This window comes from Colletotrichum fioriniae, assembly GCF_027942845.1.
Source record: "Colletotrichum fioriniae strain IMI 355084 chromosome Unknown scaffold_11, whole genome shotgun sequence".
Lineage (NCBI taxonomy): Eukaryota > Fungi > Ascomycota > Sordariomycetes > Glomerellales > Glomerellaceae > Colletotrichum > Colletotrichum fioriniae.
In genome coordinates, this window is record NW_027076847.1 from 364,108 (window position 1) to 385,742 (window position 21,635).

Below are 21,635 nucleotides of genomic sequence, written 5' to 3' on the forward strand. Positions count from 1 at the left end.
GACAAGACATCTGCGACAAGTTTACCACCATCAGACGCTAACCTTCTTGACTTGGAGAGTTGGATTTCCGACTGTCATCTGAATCACCCCAGCTTATCCTGAGTTAGGTATGAAATGTCTCATTGCCTCGATGTTTGCGCAACCTTGAGACTCTCCATGCCTTCCTTCTTCATCGCAATCTCGGACTGGAAACAGGTTCCGATTTCCTTGGATCTCGATGAGCGAGACCCCTTGCGAGACGTTGTTCAGCGCAGTGGGCGGTGGGGTTTTTGCATTCTCATGTCCTGATCTGATAATTAATGGGTACGAGGATTCTGACAGCTGCGCTCCGCGCTGTGCCGCATGTACTTCGTATGCGGGTCACCAAGTCGGGTCCTCCGAGCCGACTGGGGGCTGCTGTCCTGCGGCTGCGGCGGGGTTGGCGGGGGATCAGCCGCCGACACGCGGGAACTAACCGTTTACCAGCAGCACTCAGGGGCAGGTGGCAGTTGCAAAGAGCTTGGTTAAGCTGCCTAATAGTTGACGTCGATCTGGCTTTTCACTTGGCGCAGAGTCACTGCTCTTGTGCTTGGTCGCAAGTCAGGAGGTCAGCATCTAGATGTGCCGAGTTACTTCCTCAACAGGGACATGCGTGATTTATAGGAAATATTGGCTGCATTTAAGGCAAATTACCATATTGATATGATATTCTTAGTTGGCCCTAGAAGTTGGGGTTCATAAAGCGTGGCCTTGATCCTCGTCACTTACGTCCCATCTCAGTGACACTTGACTTACGATGACATCCAATCCCGGACCCCATTCTGGTCTGATATCAACCTGACAGCTCAAAGACAATATCCCCATGCGAAATTACGACCCTGAAAAAGTTCATTGTTCCATAATGCGAGATCCCCAATTGTAAACTTTCGTTCACCTCCAATGGATGACGAATAGCAAAATCCATCCCCCGCACCGACGGACTGAACTCTCTCGACAACCACTTCACTGCCTCCTCCATATGCCCATTTACCCGAAAGTGAGACCGCGCAAACTCATTTGATTGACTTAGCTCACGAACTGTCCGAGCGGAAAGCCCGTGACCACCTTTAACAAGAGAACAGCCAAATAAAAAGGAGAGTCGACACACTTGGACATCACGGTGGCCTGACGTCACGCCGCCCCCCTCGCATTCTCTGGTCTCCAATAGTTTGGTTCCTACGAAAAAGAAAGATAAATAGAGGGGGAGAATAGGATTCATTTATGTATATACTTTGCTCCGTCCGCTGTCAGATTGCGACGAACGATAAAATGTGTTTGTCCAACCTCCTCTTTCTCGACTAACTGTCGGAAACCGCCTCGTGAGTATTCTCTTACTACGGACATCACCGCTCCCCTCCATTTCATCCACAAGAGTAGGCGAGTGAACATTCAGGTTGATTGTGAGATTACACATAGAAGAAAAGAAAAGATTCCCAAACCCTTGTAATGGCATCCTACCCGAGTCACAAACCTCAAACCCCACAACCTCCTGCGCCTATCCCTATCAAGGACGACGACGACGACCAGGGCGATGTGATGAGAGACTACTAAGATCGAAGACGTCAACGTAAGGGAAACGACAGGAGACTGGCTTTGATGGAAGTTAAATGGGCTTCAGCCGGCACACAACATCCCAAGGAGCGGGAGGAACTTCGAGACTGTGATGAGATTTTAGGTATACGCGAGCTGAGAAGAGAGGGCAAAAAGAGGCAGGATATGGATGTGACCACCGAGACTGCAAACTTGTACGATATCATGCAATTCGAACTATTTTCGGATTGACAATTTACTTGCCAAGTCCCCCGTCACGCAAAGAAATCTCCCAAGTAGGCCGGCAGTCCTCTTCACTTGTGCAGACTTCCCCATCTCGTATCGTGTTCCCTCGCTGCAAGTCTGCTCTCCCGTCCCAGCTACCCGGGTGTCCCAGCCAGCGCCGCCATTCCGGGGTTCCAGACCTCATCAGACCACGCCTCTTCCCCTCCCCCTACCGGTAGCTCTCCCCACGGGGTACAAACGCCTATACCTATGCATCTTGACGTGATGATTGCATCTAGCGGGCATGGCTAGCCGGCTCTCCTACTTACCATACTTACCCCGCCCTTTTCTTCCGTCTCCCTTGGACGATCCTTCGCGTTCTGTCTTGATTCATGTACTCCTGGTTCTTCTGACTCACCTGGATCTCGCAGGGCAGTATCTCAGTTATCACGCCAACGCGCATATGTATCCGATCTCTCTGATATCTTATAGAAAGAGGGAGAAGACACGACTCCTATCTCGCAGAAAGCTTGGAGGTGGCTGATAGATCTTGCATAGTGTCCCATCTCATCCTGGTTCCTTGGATCTTGTAGTAAGCGGGACCGATGCTAATGTTGGAGACATCAGGTGATGCCTACTTACACGTAGGGCTGAGAGCCAAACAAGAATTGCTGTCATTTACATATCCGCAGAGTGAAGGATAGACTGGGAGAAGGCAGTCTTTTCTAGATGCAAAGCTCAAAGTCAAGCATGATCAGACAACTTGGGAATTCATTGCATTACAGCGCAGGCTGAGCAGAGACTGGGTCTTCCCCTTATATCCGAACTCCAAACAGTAGCTAACGAATTACTTTGAGAACGTGGGAGACGGGAAGCCGCCACAACATCACGGCCATCACAACTCTGAGCATTACAACTCTGAGAACTATATAGACCCTCCTCCCAAACCTCTCATCGTAGTCATAGTCAACTTACCACAACCACTAGACGCCTCCTCGTTCTCGTCTCCCAAACAACCCCCCCAAGCCTCTCCTGCGTGGAAACTGTTCAAATCTTCTATACGGAGCCAAAAAGATCCAGCAACGGCAAAATGGAATGCCCCCTCACGGGATTGAACCGTGGACCTTCGCATATCAAGCGTACGCGTGCGACGCTCTACCACTGAGCTAAAGGGGCGGGGCGGAGTCGATATCGTCGTCCTGGTCGGGTCGGCGAGCGAGACATCTCCACACCGATGCCGACATGCTGTTTGGCGATATCACGGATGACTGTTGAGGAAAGACAGACAGCGAATACAAAGGACGAAAAGAAGCAAGACGGGAATGCAAATGGGGAGAAGTGTGACGTCTAACTCGTTTCTATCATTACGCAAGAGGGTATTGGCGGTTGTTTCCCAGTCAAAAATGATCATGCCTCTACCAAAGCCATGCACGCTCGTGCCTTTATAACTTGAACCCCGGTGAGCTATCTACGTAGCCCAAAAGCGTCTTCTTCACCTTCCATTTGACAAAGTCCAAAGCCGATCTCTCAATAAGTTGATGCGAATCACTGTGTCGCCATTGTATCGTTGAATCGTGGTTCAGTCAAGCTGGAAACGTAGTTTGGATGGGCGTGTTGACAGCGGACGTGATGCCCTCTGAAAGTTCGGCGGACTCCTCTTCACTAGAGACAGTTAGTGGAAAGTTAATAGTGCCTTGAATCAAACCCTGACTTACTTGCACTTCGTCTCCTTAATGCGTGACCCCTTTCCTCTTTCGGTTCCTCACCTGCCGCGTCTGCTTCTTTGGTGTAACTTCCGAATAGGTTGAGAATGACATTCTTCGGCAGGGCGTTCTACTCCTTCAGTGACAAAATGCCTGTGCCCTGCGGCCACTTGTTCTCCACGTCAATGAGTTCGATATCCCCATCAGCATCTCGATCCCCATCCTTGGCAACACAGTCAGGTTTTGCTTGCTGGCGTTTAGGGACTTTGACCAAATCGCCTTCTTTGCCATCTTCCACGTAACAGAGGTAGTAAGGATCACCGTTGCTGTTGAGAGTCTTCATGACCTCCTTCGTGTCGGGGTTTTCTGTGACGACCCTGTCATTGTATTTGCGCCAGACTCCGGCCTCAAAATCGTGGATCCAGACCCAATAATGACCAGCTCTGAGCTGACCACTGTGGCAGATCACTGCATGCAAACGATAGGCATGCTTCTTGTGTTGAGCGAATAGCTGGTCAAGCTCCGCTTTATGGGACTTCAGTTCATCTTCGCGCATGTTGCTGATCTGCTGGCGTCCTTCCACCGTAAAGCCTGTAGGCTCAGGCGGGTCACCTTTTCATATGTTGCCTCAGACTTTGAAGGGTAGGTAGGGAATGCCGGCTCTTGCCCCGCAAAGCTGAGGGATGATGTGGGCATGTCGTTGAGAAGTGACGAGGTCTCCTCAGTATCAGGCTTGTCGACGTGTACAAAGTCACTGATGAAACTGTCGATGAGTTGAGTATCCTCGGCCGCAGTTTTGGGCATGTTATTCAGCTGGTCTAAGCGCTGTTGAAGAGCCCAGCCTTTCTGCCGCAACTTGAAGAACTGAGGGTCGTCCGGGGTATCCATATACCGGTCAAGATACAATGTCTCGAATACCTCAACCGGGTTCATGTTCTTGTGACCATCACCTTTCGTTCTCTGGATAAGGACATGTAAGATTGGAGGAAGCTTCTTTGATCGACGTGTATCGCATAATATCTGCTTCTCCGGCAGCGACTCGTTGGAGATCAAAATTGCGACTTAGGCCATCATGAATGTTTGTCGGCCCGCCTTCAGCAGGATATGCCGTGATGGCACGCTCCAGAGTTGAGTCTGATTTGTACTTGTCCTGATTGGGGAACTTCGTGTGATTGGTCAACTCAACATAGAACGTGTCCATGATCGGCTCCCACTGGACCTCATCGGTGGCATCTACCCTTGTAGGCTTGATGGCAGCCTGCAGACGGTTGATGATGCTGCCCATGACCTCTTCAACGTCTTGTTGATCTGTACCTGAGTCTCTGGTCTGTGTTTCCAGAGCCTTCAGTACTCGTTGTTCCACGTTAAGAACGGCTGTCTCGACCCCTGTCATTTTGACATCGTTATCGTTGGCGGATCGGGTAGAAGACTCCTCAACTGGCTGAGAAACAATTCTGATGTCGGTCTTGTCTTCGGGCACGTAATCCTTCTTCTCGTGGTCAACATCGGAAAGGTTGACCAAAGTCTGCGAGCTTACGCTGCTAGCAGACTCAGAGATTGGGTCCACTGTGACATTGACCATGTCGACATCCTCGACGTGTTCTGCCGTATGTGTAGGAGGCCCCGGAGCAGGCCTTGCAGGGAGTGGCGGAGGGGCGGGAAATTGGGTACCCATGACCTCCAGAGTCTTCGGCTCCTCCGCAGTCTTGCTCGGTTGCTTCGCAGGATCTTCGGTCAAGTTCGAGGTCGGCAGCAGGACGGCATTGGCGAGACGTTGAGACGGCCGGATAGCACTAGCCTGAGAGCCACTCAGATTATCCAAGAGTTTGCTCAATTCATCGACGACTATTTATTATTAGCAATGGCTCCCCGTACCTTTGATGGTAGATAAGCACTTACAGGCGCGGGCAACAACAGCCTCGGCACGATCGATCTTGAGCTTGTTGCCGCCGACAAGCCGGCGTTGGATATGCGAATCATCCAGACCTAGCTCATAATCTGGGTAATGGGCAAGCAAGTCTTTGATAGGAATGACGGTGTTGAGATACTGAAGAATGCTGTTCAGGTAGCAAGTGTTGCCGATGTTCTCGAGCCCGACAGGTAAGTTAGCTGCATTGGAAGGTCTGGCGTCCATCTCCGCAGATTGCGCGGACTGGTCCGGGGCTTGAGCCAAAAGAGATAAAGTCCTTGCTGCTTCGCGGATTTCGTCGCTATTCCTATCCTCGGCGATAGCTTCCATCGCTTTGATCGCGACTTCCTCTGTAGCTTTGCTTTTCGGATCCTTGTTCAGCTAGAGGGATTGTTAGCTAGAGTAGAAAGTCGCAGTTTCAAGTATACAACTCACCTTGACACTGGACATCATCACAATGGTGCTGTCAGGCCATTGAGGATCTACCTCAAGAATGCGATAGGCTGAAGCGACGTCCATCGGGCCATTTGCATGGGTAAGAATGCGATCGCTGTTTCTATGGCGCCCAATGATCTGTAGCATTTCTCGAGCAGAATCAGCTTGAGAGGGCGAGTGTTCGATCTTAGTGTTGAAGGCAGAAACGACATTATCGTCGCTGGCGGTGTATTTTAGGCTGAAAAATGTGTACGCCTGTGTTTGCAACTCGTCGCCTGCGCCAACGCCATCTGGGGCGGGCATACCGTCCATAATGGTGAGCTCTTGGATCGCTCGGGTCTGGAAATCATCGTCGTTTGTGAGAAGAGCAATGTCCTTGAGGGCCTCGACAAACGTAGGACGTCGTTTCTCACACAGGGCCGACTGACGAGTATAAGCAAAAAAGATGAGTGCCTTGTCGAAATCTGGAAGCACTCCAAGAACCCGATGCGCTTCGGTTGCCGTTTGTGCAATCTTGTTCTGGGGGTAGTCAAGACATTGTAGCTCTTTGAAGAGCCTGTTGCCGACATAAGGCCTATTTTCGCCAGTCTTCCCGCCTCTTATTATGACACTCTCTGTCTCGGCCTGCATATCCTCAACGAATGCCCGCAATGCGCTAAGTTCCGTTGGTATGCCGGGAGTGCCAGGTTCGAGAGTAGGCGGGATGAAGTAAGGCTCAAGAACTCCGTCCTTGTCGAGGTTTTCCTCTGTGAACATGATGGCTCTAAAAATGACATAGCATTCTTCGCCAAACACGACCTGGAAGCGCTTATTACGCTGAGATATGTTGCGTGGGTTGGGCCTGTCCAGCAAGTCTCTGAGATAGGTGTTCAGGGTGACTGGAGCGCTTGTGCACCAATCGTCTCTTGCGTCCGCGAATCGATCCGGCGACTGCTTCCTGGCTTTCGCCAGATTGTCCAGAATGCGCTGCTCATTAAGAAGGAGGTGTAGCCACTCGCGCTTGAGCCGAGGCCGTGATATTTCAACTGTAACTTGCAGCGTGCAGCGAGGAGCGGAGCAGGCGAAGTGCTCAACGGCGAGTATAGTCTCACGGATGAGAGGATGATAGTTTGATGTCGACTTAGTTGGTCGAACCGGCTGCTTGATGTTGACGAGATGATGGAGGTAGAAATCTGTGTCTTTGGGAGGAAAATGGAGAGCGTTAGGGCGACACAGACAGACAAGCTGATCTGGATCCCAACAAGTCCTGATCAAGAAGTGGAAGTCGCAGATCGCGCAGACACAAGACAGCACGCCAGGGTTGCGAGTATCTGATGTGCTCTGGTTGCCCACGAGGACGAGTCGATGCGGCACTCCTGCTTTGCTGCAGCGCGCCTGTTGGTCCCATTCGATTCTGGCGAATGATCCGGAATCAAGGTCAGAGTTGAGCAAGTCTTGGATCCACCTGGGGGCGAGGCGTCCTAGAGAAAGGTAAGCGTTTGATATCAACAGTCAACAGGACAAATGTGGGCTGGCCATAGTGCCGTTAAAACCAGAAACACAATCCGTGCTCATTTGGAATACTCAACGTACCAGTCTTTCCTACCATGTTCTCTTTGACCGGCGCAGGGCTGCCTTCCCAGTGCTGCGTAGTCGGTGAATCGCTTGGTGACATGATGGAGTAATGGTCCGTGATGGCCATGCTTTAATGCCTCTTTTGTATGGTACGCTCAATGATGAACTAGAAGCTCGCGGTAGCAACCCGACTGGACGCTACAGTGTAGGTAGACGGGTCGATCGATGCCGCACATACGAATCCCGACTCGTCATCAGCTTCCCGTGCAAGAGCTCAAGTCACAGGCTGGTGGTCGTATACGAATATGTATGGTTTCGATGTAAGTGCTTGGCCAAATAAACAGCCGAACGTAGCCAGTAGTGCTTCGAGTGGATCGGCGGGCGGTCGTAATTACTTTTTGTCCCTCTGCTGATATATGACCGTCAAAGACTATCGCAGCCGTCGGCAGGAATCTCTATGCTCGTATCGGAGATGTGCAGCTCGATGTATGTTCGGCGGAGAATCGCTCGGTCACGAACGACAGGGTAGGATTCGTTAGACGCGGGGCACTGAACAAGTGTTAGTCCAGGAAAGCGAGACCAGGTTGTATTGAGAGAGGAGACGAACAGCGAAGCGGCTTCTTTTGTCGTGGCTGGTTGGTTTGGCTTTGTAGCCGGGAGTGTTTGTCGTGCCGACCTCAGACGGAGGCCACGCCTAAATCGTGCGGTCGGTATGCATGCGGGGGAGAGTGGCAGAAACAGCGACGTCGTGAAGAATGCAAGCAGAGCTCGGGGTATCTAAATGCATGTGTAAACAGATAAGAAGACTGTAGACCCTAAGAAAAGACGACGACGTGAAAAGTGTCCGAAAAAGAGGATGGTAAACAATTACGCAGCTTCAATGCGTCAAGGACAGGGACGGACGTACGGGCAAGAGCTACCTCATGCAACCTAAAGGTGGGCAGGCAGTATGGTGTGTGGCGGGGATCGAGACGTAGACAGGCTGACGCAGCCGGTAGCCTCGCACTAAGCTGTTGCAGTTGAAGGAGCTTAGGTCACCTGGAAGGTACTTTGCCAGCGAGAGGAAGCTTCCCCAGTGAGGTACCTAAGGTGCTTAGGTATGTAGCCGCTAACTTCGTCACCGCCTGCCGAGTTCTTTCAGGTTGACCCCCGGCTCGGCATGGGGCGATTAAGGCACGGCGCCTGTGGCTAGAATCACATGGAATGCAGGGATATGGCTTCCATCAACCGTCGTCGGAATTAAGATCAGGTGACCTGGGAAGTGAATCTGGGCTGGGTGGAAACGAGCTGAGTCATCAAGCAAAATGCAGCACCTGATTCTTCTTCCGAAGAGCAATCAAGGTACCTACTTCACCTTACCGAAAAATTGGGTACAATGAATGCGTGTATATTCCGTTAGACTCAATCATCTCAGACTGGACTGCGTGATGTAAGGTGAAGATTGGCTATTCAATTTCGATACACAAGTTACTTCCAAGTGTTTTATGAGCCAAAGCCAAAGACAGGAAAACGTCTCACCGAGCGCATACACAGTTGACCTTTGCGCATAGTCTGATTGGCTCCACACCGGGATAGCACGTGACTGAGACAGAGGTGGAGCACCTGTCGTGGAGCTTCAACCTGACCTCAAACTTCCGCAACATCCCTCACCAACTTCTTTTCCAATTGAGTGTCTGGCCCGCGACTCCGAACCACCCCGCAACCATGGCCGGCGACCACGATACGTACCACTCCAAGGACGCCATCAAGGCGGCCATCTCCTCCTCTGCCGCTCTCGGTGGTGCCGGCTTTTTCATTGCCGCTGTCCACAATGCCCTCCAGAAGCAGAATGTTGGCGCCATGTCCGTCTTCACCCGCAGCGGCGGCATCATCGCCGTGATGGGTACGTTGCCCAATTGCCTTTCGCCAAGTCCAATTGAGAAGGCCTCGATGCTAACGAATCTTTGCAGCGATTGGTGGCGGCGCATACGGCTTCACCAAGTCGGCGATGGCCAATCTGAGAGAAAAGGACGACCCGTGGAATACCGCGACTGCCGGCTTCATTTCTGGTTCAATCCTCGGAATGACAAGTATGGATACAACCCCCGAGTCTGAAAAGACGCAATCGAGACAGGATACTTACAAGTCGCGCCTCACACAGCCAGAAGAATGCCCGTTGTGCTTGGCCTGGGTGCTGCCTTCGGCGCATGGCAAGGAGTCTTCGAGGTCACCGGCGGACGCCTTAGAGGATGGAACACGGCCGAAGTTGACGAAGCCGATTTCGAGGGCCAGGTTGCTCAGCGCGCGGCCAAGAGGCGCCCGATCGAGGAGACGATTGCAGAGCTTGGCGAGGGCCGTGGTATGTTCACATTTTGGAGTACGGGGCTTGATATCCCACGGAGGGCTGACGCGTTACAGGTATCCGGCCGCCGGGCTACGAGGAGCGGAGACGTGAGCGGCTCAAGGAGAAGTACGGTGTTGAGATCAACCCCGTTAAGGCAACTGTCGAGTAAAACAAAGTCAAACGAAACATCAAGACCATCACCACAACCACCAATCCACCACCCAGCCCAGCGAGGCATGCTCTTTTATTTCCCGTTGCTTGTACATATACACAGCCTGCGAAACACGTGGGCACATGAAGAGGAGTCTCATCGGCTAGAGGAAATGGAGAATTGTACTATTTTTTTCTCATGCTCTCTGAGCTTCCGCGTGATGTGTGCCTGTCTCCAATGACGCACCGCCGACTGCGTCTCAACAATGGTACGTTCTTGCATAATGCTGGCATTTGTCAACTTCAATGATGATACAATAGCTTCAGAGGCTGTTTATGAATTATTTATGATTCGACCAATCACCGTTCTATCATTTGTCTGATTTTGAGTTTAATTCTTTGCGAACTTTTGCATCTTGATGTCGTCGACATGCACTAACAGGGAGTCGGCTTCTAGCAGCAGCAGCAAACAGCGCCAAGTCTTTCGTCATTACCGCCGCAACCTCGCCTACTGATGGTAAGTCATATCGTTCGTCCCTTTCCCTTGCTATTGATGATACAATAGCTTCAGAGGCTGTTTATGAAATCATTTCATGATTCGACCCATCACCGTTCTATCATTTGTCTGACTAGGCTTTCAATACTCATTTTCGTGTATTCCATTGTATATAACCGAAACTAACATCCTAATCAAGACCTGACGTCAGTGTGCCACGCTGAGCCTCTAAACCATACCATCGATATATGCTAAAGTGAGTCTTGGGAAGTTCTTTGTCTCTACCCCCATCTCTCTTGATGATACTCAAGCTTCAGAGGCTGTTTATGATCTATATGATTCAACACATCACCGTTCTATCTTTTTGTCTGATTTTCGATTCAAACTTTTAATTATCTACATATGCCTGCTTTTCACAAATACTGACGTAGTTTTCAGGCTAGCATAATCTCAAATTCGGATCCAGCCCAAGTTAATGTTTTCAGAGTAAGTCCAGCTTTTGTTTTGATTCACTTCACACTTTCTGTATGATGATACACTAGCTTCAGAGGCTGTTTATGATCTTCATGATTAGACCCATCACCGTTCTATCATTTGTCTGATTACACTCCAATCTTCCCCATCAATCTTGCATAGTTGTCGGTCTGTCAACTTGTACTAACGGCAATGCCTAGGCACTCGAATGCTAGAAAATTGCAGAAAGTCTCTGGAGTTGCAAGAGAAAAGCGGAGAACAGAAGCCATTGAAGGGCGCTAGATGCTCCACCAGATCTAGATGAAGACTCTTTCACTTTTCAGATTAAGGAATCAGGGCGCAATATCCCGCGATGGTATGGACAGACTTTGCTTGCATTGGACGCCGTAAAAGACAGCAGACACGAGGGTTCTCGTCCCTGACTTTGGTAAGTTCTGAAATCTCTCTCGTTAGCCCATTTCTTCAACATGATGAATCACTAGCTTCAGAGGCTGTTTATGAATTATTTCATGATTCGACCCATCACCGTTCTATCATTTTTCTGATCCTTCTCAAACCATAACTTATTGACTTTCTGTATTCGTCGAGGTCCGACATCGGCTAACCACCCTTCGGACAGGACCTATCTGGGTCAAAGGGCTTTTGTCCAGATGAAAATGTTCTCACAGTCGCGACGACGCGACGTTGAAGTCTTGGTAAGCACTCTTCCCACAACTCACGTCAACCAATCAACCCCGCACTACATGATGAGACTCAGCTTCAGAGGCTGTTTATGATTACAATCAACATGATTCGAAACATCACCGTTCTATCACTTTCTGACACCCGTTGCAACGCTACATCCTTGCCCACATTCACACATCATTGGTACATAAGTTGCAGGCGGCTAACTTCGTTGCCAGATCTTTTACAGCAGCGCTTTCCGACATATTCCCGAGTCAATCATGATGAACGTCCTTTTTCATTGGTGCTCATCTATAGCAGTTCCACGGCGATGTGCAACCTTGATTCATGGTACGTTGATCAGTTCTACTCTGCCCCTCCGACATCTCTTCCCTGTTACTATGATGATATCCAGCTTCAGAGGCTGTTTATGAATGTTTTTTGTGATTCAAACTTTTACCGTTCTATCATTTGTCTGATTCGTTTCCTCGACGACACTGCTATACTGATACCGTCACTGGTTGCGCTGCACAAGGTACTAACAAGCTCAAGTCTCTAGACATACCTTCCTCTCTACTATCGCACTCTTAACATCATCGCGGAGACACCTATTGTTGTTGTTTTTTACGTGCCTTCCATTGTAGCTTCACCGTCCCTAGTAAATGCCATTCTTTTCAGAAGCTAGCATTTTGATCGTAATATTGTACACCAGTGACCTAGACCCCCAACGCCTTGCGCAAACTTATCAAACCACGGCAGCCATCACAGGAGCTGCCCTCACAAAGTCTTGACAGACTGGAAAAAGGGGTTCGCAAGCAGCTTCTCGTCCGCCATGACGAGCCCCTTGAGCTTGGAGACCATCTCTTCCTTACTCATCTGCCCAGCGGCAACCTCCTCCTTCCACTTGAGCAGCACCTCCTTGAGCAGCGCACTGCCCTCCTCGATATCCGTCTTGCTGTACTTGAGCCCCAGGTCCTCGTGCTTGGACGTAAAGTCCTCCAGCTCGTCAGCCTTGCGCTTCGCCATCCGCACGACCTTGTCGGGGAACCGGACCAGCTCTGCCACGTGAATGCCGAAGCTCTGGTCGCATACACCATCATCGACCTTGTACAACAATGTCACCTCACGCTTGCTGTTCTCGCCGCCGCCGCCGCCGCCAATGTGCGCGGTGACGTGCAGGTTGTGCACCTGCGGATGGTCGTCCGCCAGGGCCGTCAGCTCGTGGAAGTGCGTCGCGAACATTGCGAAGCAGCCAATCTCCTTGACAATATGTTCAGAAATGGCCCACGCGAGACCGAAGCCGTCGTACGTTGATGTGCCGCGACCAAGCTCGTCAATGATGATGAGCGATTCGGCCGTTGCCGATTTGAGAATGTTTGCCGTCTCGAGCATTTCCGCCATGAAGGTGGACACGCCCTTGAGTTGGGAGTCGCTGGCACCAACACGCGCCAGGATAGAGTCGAAGATGGTTAGCTCGGCCTCGCTGCAGGGGACGAAGCAGCCAATCTGGGCCATGAGGGCGATGACGCCGATCTGGCGGATGTATGTCGACTTTCCGCCCATGTTGGGGCCAGTGATGATGAGGAATGAAGACTTGTCGCGAGTCAAAGTGACGTCGTTCGTGATGAACTGTACGTCGTCTTGCATTTCCAGACACGGGTGTCGAGCCTCCTTCAGGATTGTCTGGCCTTCGCCCCGCTTGTGAATCTTGGGTCGGACGTATTCCGAAGGTGCATGGACTGAGCAGTGTGCGAGGGAAACGATGACGTCCAAGTGTGCCAGGACACCAGCAAGTCTCTCCAGGACTGGGCAGTACGAAGCGGCTACGCCAACAACCTCGTTGACCAGACTGCTCTGGGTTCTGTTGTAGTTCTGCGACAGCTGGTCGAACTCGCGGCGAAGACTTTGCAGGGTCTTCGTTGTGAAGTAGACACCATTCTTCTGTGTTGAACATTCCTGGTATCCTGACTTGTTGCGGATCGCACCGGCTTCCTGTCTCGTGAGTCTCATGCAGTAGCCGTGGACCTTATGGTTTTCGAGAAAGATCTTCTTGCCGACTTCCTGCTTCAAGTCGCGCGCGGCATCCGAGAATTGTTGATCAATATCCCTCTTGAGCTTATCGAGCTTCTTCCTGATAATTCTCAAGCTGTCATCGAACTCTGGCTTGATGATGTACTCGTGGTTGTCGAGCGCATCCAAGTCGACCGTGGTTTCCACCATCTCCGAGAGCTTTGCAAGACTATTAGAAAGCTCACGAAGAGGGGTTGTGTAGGCTTCATCGAGAGGATCTCTGTAGGCTTCGTCCATGACACCCTCCAGGGTTCCCAGGAACCCGGGGAGACGGATGATGACCTGGTACGCACGAACAACGTCCTCGAGGTTTGCCTTGCCCCTTTGGAATCGCTTGGCAAGGCGGTATAGATCCGGGACTGAGCGAAGGTGCTCCTCTTGCATAGTCTGCCGCAGCTCAGTGTCGTTGACGAATGCCTCAACGAGCTGTTGGCGCTTCTCGATTTCCTCCTTGCTCATAAGGGGTTGCTTGAGCCATTGCGACAGCAATCTGCTACCGACAGGTGTCTTGCAGTGATTCAGCAGACCGTACAAACTCATAGACTTGGCACCGTCGCGGGCGCCAGGCATCAAGTTGAGAGCCTTGAGCGCCGCTGCATCCAGCTTCATGAACTGTGAGAGGTCATGCTGGTACAGCTGGTACTGCCCAAAGTTGGACGAATCGTGGAGAACGCCGAGGTACTTGATAAGAGCCGCGGCTGATCCCATGGCCAACTTGAGGTCGGTTTGTGGGAGGAGAGTGGTGGCGCGTTCGTCCTTCAAAAGACGTGCCAGGTCCTGCTCGATATCCTTGGTGCCGAATTCGCCAGCAGACCGCTCCGAGACGGCTACGCCACAGTTGACGATGATCTGCTTCAGTTTCGCCAGATCGGGATCCTTATTCTTATCGGCCTTGTCTGTCTGAACAAGACACTCTCTGACACCGAGCTGGATGAGAAGGGCCTCGAAGTTGGAGAAGAGATCGTTGTCGAGGAACTCGCTGACACCCAGTTCTCGCACACTGGCATCGGCGAAGCAAACACCCACACTCCGGGCCTCCGAGGCTTTTGTTGAGATCTTGACTGCAAGCATCATCGGTGCTGCCTCAATCTGGCCACCCAGGTCCTCCTCCACGTCCTGCAGGTTGCCAGGCGAAGCTTGCTTGACAACCTTCCAGTTCATGCGGCCGCCGGTGCTCTCCCATATCTCAATTCTCTTGCCCAGCTTGAACAGTGCTTCTCGAAGGAATTGTCGAAATACTGTGACAGTCATTGTCACTGAGGCGAGCCCCGTCTTCTCATCACGGCCGAGTGTCCTTACGACGGATGTTGTCTTGTAGACCTGGGAATTGTCAGTCCGCTCAGCTCTTAATAGTCAGTAGGTCATGTAGGACCAGACGTACTGTGCGGGCAATGAAGTTGGCATCTTCGCCATGTGATGTGTACCAGTCGCCTCGGTCGAATATGCGGACTGTATCTTCATGGACGGCCGGGAGCGACTTGAAGAAGCGAATGAAGCCGTGTTCATCGTCGACCTAACATCATGACGTATTAGCCAATGTTTAGTCGACATTGATTGGGAAACGAACCTTCAATTCCGGCCGGGAAGACATGGTGAGCAGGATATCGTAAAGGATTGAATAGCGAAAGAGAAACGGAAAGCAAAATCAAGTTGAACGGTGTAGGTGGTGTAACCAGTGCGTGACACCCAGCGTGCAGTGCTTCTCCCGAGTGAAAGAAGTTAAAGTGGTTTCCTGGTGTGACGCGTCCGGAAATCTATCTGGTGCGAGACGCGACGCGATGGCGCTAGTTCAAATTTGGTGCCAAAAGTGCTGACCGCCCTTGAATCTGCCGGTACTGGCAATAACTAGGTAGCCATCTAAGACCACGAATGCCATTTAGCGAGCTTACCTACGGCTCAAAATTTCAAACTCATTAGTTCAGAGTTGACACTTACCAGAAGTCTGCTCATTTTCACAACAAAACGCCGTTCTAGGTAACTAGCTATACTCAAATTTGGTAATCTACGCATCAAGACTTTGGCTCCGGGTACTGAACAAGGCTTTCTTGACAGTTGATCTCACGCCTTACCAAATATAACACGCTCTCATAGAACTGTCTGCTCATCCTTCATCCAATCCAGCCCCGCGTTAATGCTGTTCAGATCACTGCAGCTCAGAACGCGAGCTCTCTGTCGCGCCGGCGCAGCTGCAAGGGAAAGCTGTACAGCTCCAACAATTGCCCCGCATTGCGCCCCAAACAGTTTAGCGTGTTTCTCCAACCTTTCTGCGCACCACCAGCCGGGCAACGCTCATCGCAGGCGGTCGTCACCAAAATTTCGCAAAAATCCCCCACTTCGCTACCTTAACTCTGCATCGACGTCCAGCTCGACCACCGCAACAATGGACACATCCGCAGCAGAACCCGTCAATCAGCCAGCAAAGGACTTCGAGATGTCCGAGGCCGTTCCAGAAACCACCGCCACCGCATCTTCGGCTGCCAATGGCGACGTCGCAGAGGGTGCAGCAGCAGCACCACCACCACCATCAACCACCACGGCCAGCGCTGCGGTAGAAGGAGGAGCGCAAGCCGCCGAGGAAAAGGAAGGCGAGGAAGCCGACGTGGAATCTGCCGGTCCAGCCGCAGAGGGTGAGGAAGCTACCTCCGAAGAACCCAAAATCTCAAAGAACCAGCTCCGCAAGATGAAGCGCAAAGCCGCGTGGGAAGACGGCCGCGAAGACCGCAAGCGCAAACGCAAGGACAAGCGCCACGACAGACAAGTCGCCCGCCGTGAAGAGCTCGCCGCCGCCATGGCCGAAGCCGAGTCGAAAGGCATCGACCCGTCCACCGTCACCATCCCGCCGCGCCGCAAGGTGCCCCGCGTGCCACCGACGCAGGTGCCCATCACTCTGATCCTCGACTGCGCGTTCGAAAAGTACATGCTCGAAAAGGAGCAGGTCTCGCTCGCGAGCCAGATCACCCGGTCCTACTCGGACAACCGCCAGTCGCGGTACCGCGCGCACCTGTACGTCAGCTCGTACGGGGGCCAGCTCAAGGAGCGGTTCGAGGGTACGCTGGGCAGCCAGCACGTGCACTGGAAGGGCGTGAAGCTCGTCGAGGGCGACTTTGTCGCGGCGGCCAAGGACGCGGACGAGTTGATGAGGGGACCACGCGGCGGCAAGATCATTGACGTGCTGAACCCCACCGAGGAAGACGGCACACCCGCGAAGAAGCCCGCCGTCTTTAGAGACGTCATCCACGACTCACCGAACCCGGATCCCGAACCCGAACCCGCGGACGAGCTCAAGAATATCGTCTACCTCTCCTCCGACTCCGTCAACACCCTCGATCGCCTCGAGCCTAACACGAGCTACGTCATTGGCGGCCTCGTGGACAGGAACAGGGAAAAGGGCCTGTGCCACCGCCGCGCGCGCGAGATGGGCATCCGGACGGCCAAGTTGCCCATTGGGGAATACATGAACCTGTCGAGTCGGAGGGTCCTCGCGACGAATCACGTTGTGGAGATTATGCTCAACTGGCTCGAGACGGGCAGCTGGGCCGAGGCGTTCCTCAAGATCATCCCCAAGCGCAAGGAGGCGAAACTGAAGGAGGAAGGCGCGGGCAGTGCCAGTGGGACGCCGGCTGCTCAAGACGAAGGCGAGGGCGATAGTGTCGAGGATAGCAGATTGGAGGAAGAGAATGACGAGGATGTGGATGAGAACCAGACCATCACGGAGACCGTGGCGGCACCTGTATCAACAGAGGCGGCTCAGGAGAATGTCAAGACGGAAGTAAGCACATCATAGCCAGGCATGGCAGGCGATTGAAGAGTTGATAGAATACCCCCTCCCTTTGCCGTTTGGAATCAAAAAGACAAAATCGAACCACAAACACCGACCCATTAGCCAAAGACCACCCCATCATACAAGATTCATGTCGATTTGCTTTCAAAATTCCATGCTGTCCTCCCTCTCCCTCTTGACCTTAACGTCCCTCTCATCTTTCATCAAGCCAATGACAAACGACCGGAACTGTTCCACGTACGGCTTCAAGCTCGTCTTCTCCCAATCCTGTACGCTCTTCTGCTGCGACCCGCCCCCCTCGGCGTCCTCGTCGCCGCCCTTCCACGCATCAATCTCTGCCAGCAGGCTTTGTACCGTCGGCACGGCCAGCGGGTCAAAGTCCTCGAGCCTCTTGGTGTCGATTGGCACGCACACCCTGCCAGTGCCGGGGTGGACGACAAAGGGCGACTTGAGCAAATGGTTCAGCTTCTTGCTGACCTCGATATCGAGGCGCGGGTACGTGTACTCGAGCACAATATCCTGCTTGGCCTCGAGCAGCGCCTTGGCGTCGAGCTTCTTGCTCGCGCCGCTCTTGGCTACGGTGTCAATGTCGGCCCACTTGGCAATGGATGACCGACCCGGCGCCGCGTCCCACTTCCTGCGAAGAGATTCGTTGAGGTCCTTGTCCGGGAGGAGCTGGAGCAGACGCTCCGCGCGCTCGTTGGAGGCCCAAGGGTCTTGCGCCTCGAGGACGTCTTCTTGAAAGTGTGACTTGAGAGTTTCCAAACTCCGTCTGCGGCCATGTTAGTCATTCTCTTGCCTTGCCCAGTAGCAGAAACACCACTTACGAAACGTGAGGATGCAACGGCCGCCACAGGTTGACCTTCTTCCCGCTTTGCGCGCCACCCTTGAGAACCTCCAAGTACCCCGCGATAGATCTACGCATCTGGTCGCCCATCGTCCGCGCTTTCTTGTCGCACACCCACGCGTGGGCACCTCTTCGTCCAGAGTACACCCACATAATGTGCTTGAATCCAAAGTCATCCCGCAGCGCAACGTCCACGACCTTGATCGCCATCGTGATGAACTGCCAGCACTTGTTGCAAATGTTGGCCTTGTCGCAGCACGTTCTGATGTCATCGTAATCTGTCAAATCAATATCGAAGCACAGCTCCTTGGCGAGGGGCTTGAATGCGCTAGCGTTGCGGAGGGTCTTGCGGTCGCGCGGGTTCGTGGTGTAGACAGGGCCGATTTCGAAACGGGAGGGCATGAGGCGAAGAACGTCTTTACGCAGGCTAGGGCGTGGGCGGTTAGTTGCTGCCGTACTCCGAGCAGGCGGGAATAGGATGGTCGCAGTAGACTCACAGATCGTGGCTTGCAAAGGACTGGTATCGTAGGTATGCATCGTTCTGCAGCGTGAAAGCGAATTCTCTATGGCCAAAGTCGTTGGTCGGTGATGGGCTGTGGTTCAGCCATTGGAAGAGGTATCTCCAAGGAAACAAGCGCTGGTAAAAACTGCGCATCACCTCGGGATCTGAAGCCTTGAGGTCTGCGACATCTCTGCACCTGGTATCAGCAATTGCCCCTCCATTACATCTTGGGCAACCCACGTTGCAGAAGGGGGTGTCAGGACCCCATCGGGACTCGATGAGGGAGCGTCTTGTAGTCTTGAGCTGGGAAACTCGTCGTCTGAGTCGGCGTCTGCAAAGAGGTCGTCCAGCTTGACCTCGCTCTTCTCTTCGGCGGCCGGCGCAGGCGCCTCGGCCTCCTCCATCGCTACGTCGCCGTCCGTTACCTGGGTGACATCTTCAGGAACGGTGGAATCGACCATTGCGTTGTCGGTAATGCCGGTGGTGTTGGGAGGTGAGTTTGCTTCTGGTGACACGGAATGAGGCATCGCTATGTCTGTGAGGGTCATTGAAGGTGACAACTTCATGTATCGCTCTGCTAGTATCGGTCACTTTGTCTTGGTGGGCAATTTGCCGGGGCAACTTTGCGGGCGGGCGTTGCTGGACAGGGGCGCGTCGGGGGCGCGTTTTCTCGCGTAAAGAGCTGGGATGGGGCCCGTCCCCTGTTAAGTGGCTTAGTCATTAGCGGAACGATCAAGACTTCACCTCCTTCCTTCCGTCTACTCTACTAACTCTACCTTGCCCAGGTAATCAATGCCAGCATTCTTGACATTTCGAGTCAAATTCACTTGTCGTCTTGAATCTCCAGGAAGAAACATGATTCTTTAATTTGAGGTGGGGCCCGATATTTGACCGACAACTTCGACGCAGTTCACCGTGGCCAACCACATTCATATTGAAAGGAGAGGGCCTCTATCTTGAGCGTAGCCATCCACGATTCGTCTCATTTCACTGATATGTGTACCGATCTCAATGTCTACATTTAAGTCAACCTCAACGCCACATTATACCTTAGGTAGTGTACCCCAAAGCAAAATCAAAAATGAGATTTATATACGCAAAAGGAAAAGGATGGGGATAGAGGTCGGTGATCATTTACTCGTTTCTTCACGCCCCTGCCCAGATTCGAACAGCGCGCCCCTCATGCCAGCATGACTTCATTGTGGTATTTGTTTTAGCTTCTCTGCTTCAGAGTGTAAAACACCCGGCCAACTGGCCGGATGGGTGCTGGTGACAGGAACGGTGTTGAGGAGGTATATATAAGGCAACGTCGTCTCGAATACAATGGCAGGCGCGTCTGGAGACCTAAGCATAGTCGCCTGGAAAGCCCCTGCTCTTTTCTCGTCAGCACTTTTTCCCAAGGCTTTTCCAAAACCAAGAGCGTCAACAATTCCAGACCTTCGTTTTTGACTACCATCATATCTTCCTGCCTGTCTTCCAATGACAACGCCTTCATGATCCGGTCTTGTGGCTCTCCGCGCTTGATTAGATCGCTCTTCCCTTCCCCGTCTGAGCCTCCAAGCTTCACTCAGCCTGATCGATCTCGGATTGCCGCGAACTCGTCCTCATTGACGGTTCCCATAGAATTTCACGACTCAAAAGAAAGGTTCGCAAGATTCCACCAAGCTATCTCGTTCCAGTATCGACTGCTTTCTCATATGACAAGAAACACATCGAGTGAAAGCCCTTGGCGAACTGTACGAAGCGCCTTCCCAGGCTATCCCGTCGCTTCATAACGTTATTTTTTTTAAGCGATGAGTAAATCCAACGCGTGTTCGACCACGAGATATTTACTTGGTCGAGGTGCTCCCATGGCAATTCGTTCCATGACCAGAGAGGTGCGATGTGGCAAAGTCCAGATGACTGAGCTTACTAGTCGACTCCTGGGCGATAGAATGTTGCAGACGCCGGAGAGAAAGCAAGAGGCCATTTACTTCATACCCAAGGGTCTCTTGAGGAAGTGCATTTTTGTGGCGCTTACCTTCGATAAAGGATTTGTGCCATCTATGGTAAAAAGGAAGCAGGTCGCTTATGAGGATATCATCGTAGCATTACTTGGAAGAGCAGCGGCTGTTGCATGGTTCCCAGTACAGGTTCCATCGTTTTCATCTTCTTGTGAAGCGACACGCGAGGAGGTAGAAACTTGGCCATGGGAAGGATGTTGACAGCCCGAAAGGGATTTGTGCTGGAAGCCGTTGGCAGATTCTGCGAAAGGTAACACACTCAATTGCCCTCCACTTGAGAATTAAGACTAAAGTACAGAGGATGGACTTGGAGTTTCATCAAGACAGCAACGAGAAAGTGAATAGGTACGCCAGCAGCGCTCGCTCAACAAGCAAGATTCCATGCTTGACACAGGAGTCACCAAGGGCCATGTCACAAGGAGGGTCAGAAGCAACCGTGGTCAACACCGGCGTCGAAGTGCCCTCAAATCAGCTTGCTTCAGCGAGCTCTCCTCGTCCCGTAAAAGTTGGACGTGGGACTGTCCAAAAACCTCCTTCATAAGACACGTGATCGAGATGGGTGAGAAGCTGCCTTCTCTCATAAAGAATGGTCATGGCTGTGGTCTGTTCTTGCCAAGACTACCTTACTTGGGGAACACGTCTATCGTTTTCGCCCGGATATCGTCATTTATTTACCCAGGGGAAAGCCATCGACAACATAGAAGGCCGACGTCTTCAGCACAAGAATCCAGTAGAGGGAATGATGAAGTCGAGACCGTTACTATGATGCAACCTATACCCCAAGCATAACTCTGTTCAGTCGGCAAAAACAGCAGGCTGTTGATTTGCCCTACATGGACACAGCAATCCTATGCCGGAAAATCTCAACCTCGAGTGACGACGCCTTCGTTGGCAGATCCTTGAGCATCAGATGTCACGCGCCGGGTGTTCTATCCCTCCAGTAGGCTGCTGT

General features: G+C 52.2%; 5 protein-coding genes and 1 non-coding gene across 6 annotated transcripts; 2 read left to right on the top strand and 4 right to left on the bottom strand.

Moving 5' to 3' along the window:
• Window positions 1-2,869: 2,869 nt before the first annotated feature.
• N0V96_008733 lies at window positions 2,870-2,949 on the bottom strand. Its single transcript has one exon. It is a non-coding gene; the product is annotated as a tRNA-Thr (tRNA).
• A 657-nt stretch (window positions 2,950-3,606) lies between these two features.
• On the bottom strand, window positions 3,607-7,501 carry UBP2 (ubiquitin-specific protease ubp2; the record flags this gene model as incomplete). Its single annotated transcript, XM_065758436.1, is given in 6 exon segments — window positions 3,607-4,074; window positions 4,089-4,434; window positions 4,481-5,321; window positions 5,376-5,766; window positions 5,821-7,280; window positions 7,393-7,501. 6 exon segments carry the CDS (start codon window positions 7,499-7,501, stop codon window positions 3,607-3,609), a joined length of 3,615 nt encoding a protein of 1,204 aa, XP_065612829.1.
• Window positions 7,502-9,078: 1,577 nt separating this feature from the next.
• On the top strand, window positions 9,079-9,866 carry N0V96_008735 (uncharacterized protein; the record flags this gene model as incomplete). Its single annotated transcript, XM_053188666.2, has 4 exons — window positions 9,079-9,256; window positions 9,324-9,443; window positions 9,515-9,712; window positions 9,772-9,866. The coding sequence occupies 4 exons, from the start codon at window positions 9,079-9,081 to the stop codon at window positions 9,864-9,866; spliced, it is 591 nt and encodes a 196-aa protein (XP_053053432.2).
• Window positions 9,867-12,257: 2,391 nt separating this feature from the next.
• msh2 lies at window positions 12,258-15,141 on the bottom strand (the record flags this gene model as incomplete). Its single annotated transcript, XM_053188667.1, has 3 exons — window positions 12,258-14,870; window positions 14,932-15,063; window positions 15,118-15,141. The coding sequence occupies 3 exons, from the start codon at window positions 15,139-15,141 to the stop codon at window positions 12,258-12,260; spliced, it is 2,769 nt and encodes a 922-aa protein (XP_053053433.1).
• Window positions 15,142-15,930: 789 nt separating this feature from the next.
• TRM10 (tRNA (guanine(9)-N(1))-methyltransferase) lies at window positions 15,931-17,334 on the top strand (the record flags this gene model as incomplete). Its single annotated transcript, XM_053188668.2, has 1 exon — window positions 15,931-17,334. One exon carries the CDS (start codon window positions 15,931-15,933, stop codon window positions 17,332-17,334), a length of 1,404 nt encoding a protein of 467 aa, XP_053053434.2.
• Window positions 17,335-17,475: 141 nt separating this feature from the next.
• On the bottom strand, window positions 17,476-19,228 carry PRI1 (p48 polypeptide of DNA primase; the record flags this gene model as incomplete). Its single annotated transcript, XM_053188669.2, has 4 exons — window positions 17,476-18,103; window positions 18,159-18,605; window positions 18,676-18,870; window positions 18,921-19,228. The coding sequence occupies 4 exons, from the start codon at window positions 19,226-19,228 to the stop codon at window positions 17,476-17,478; spliced, it is 1,578 nt and encodes a 525-aa protein (XP_053053435.2).
• Between the last annotated feature and the right edge of the window lie 2,407 nt (window positions 19,229-21,635).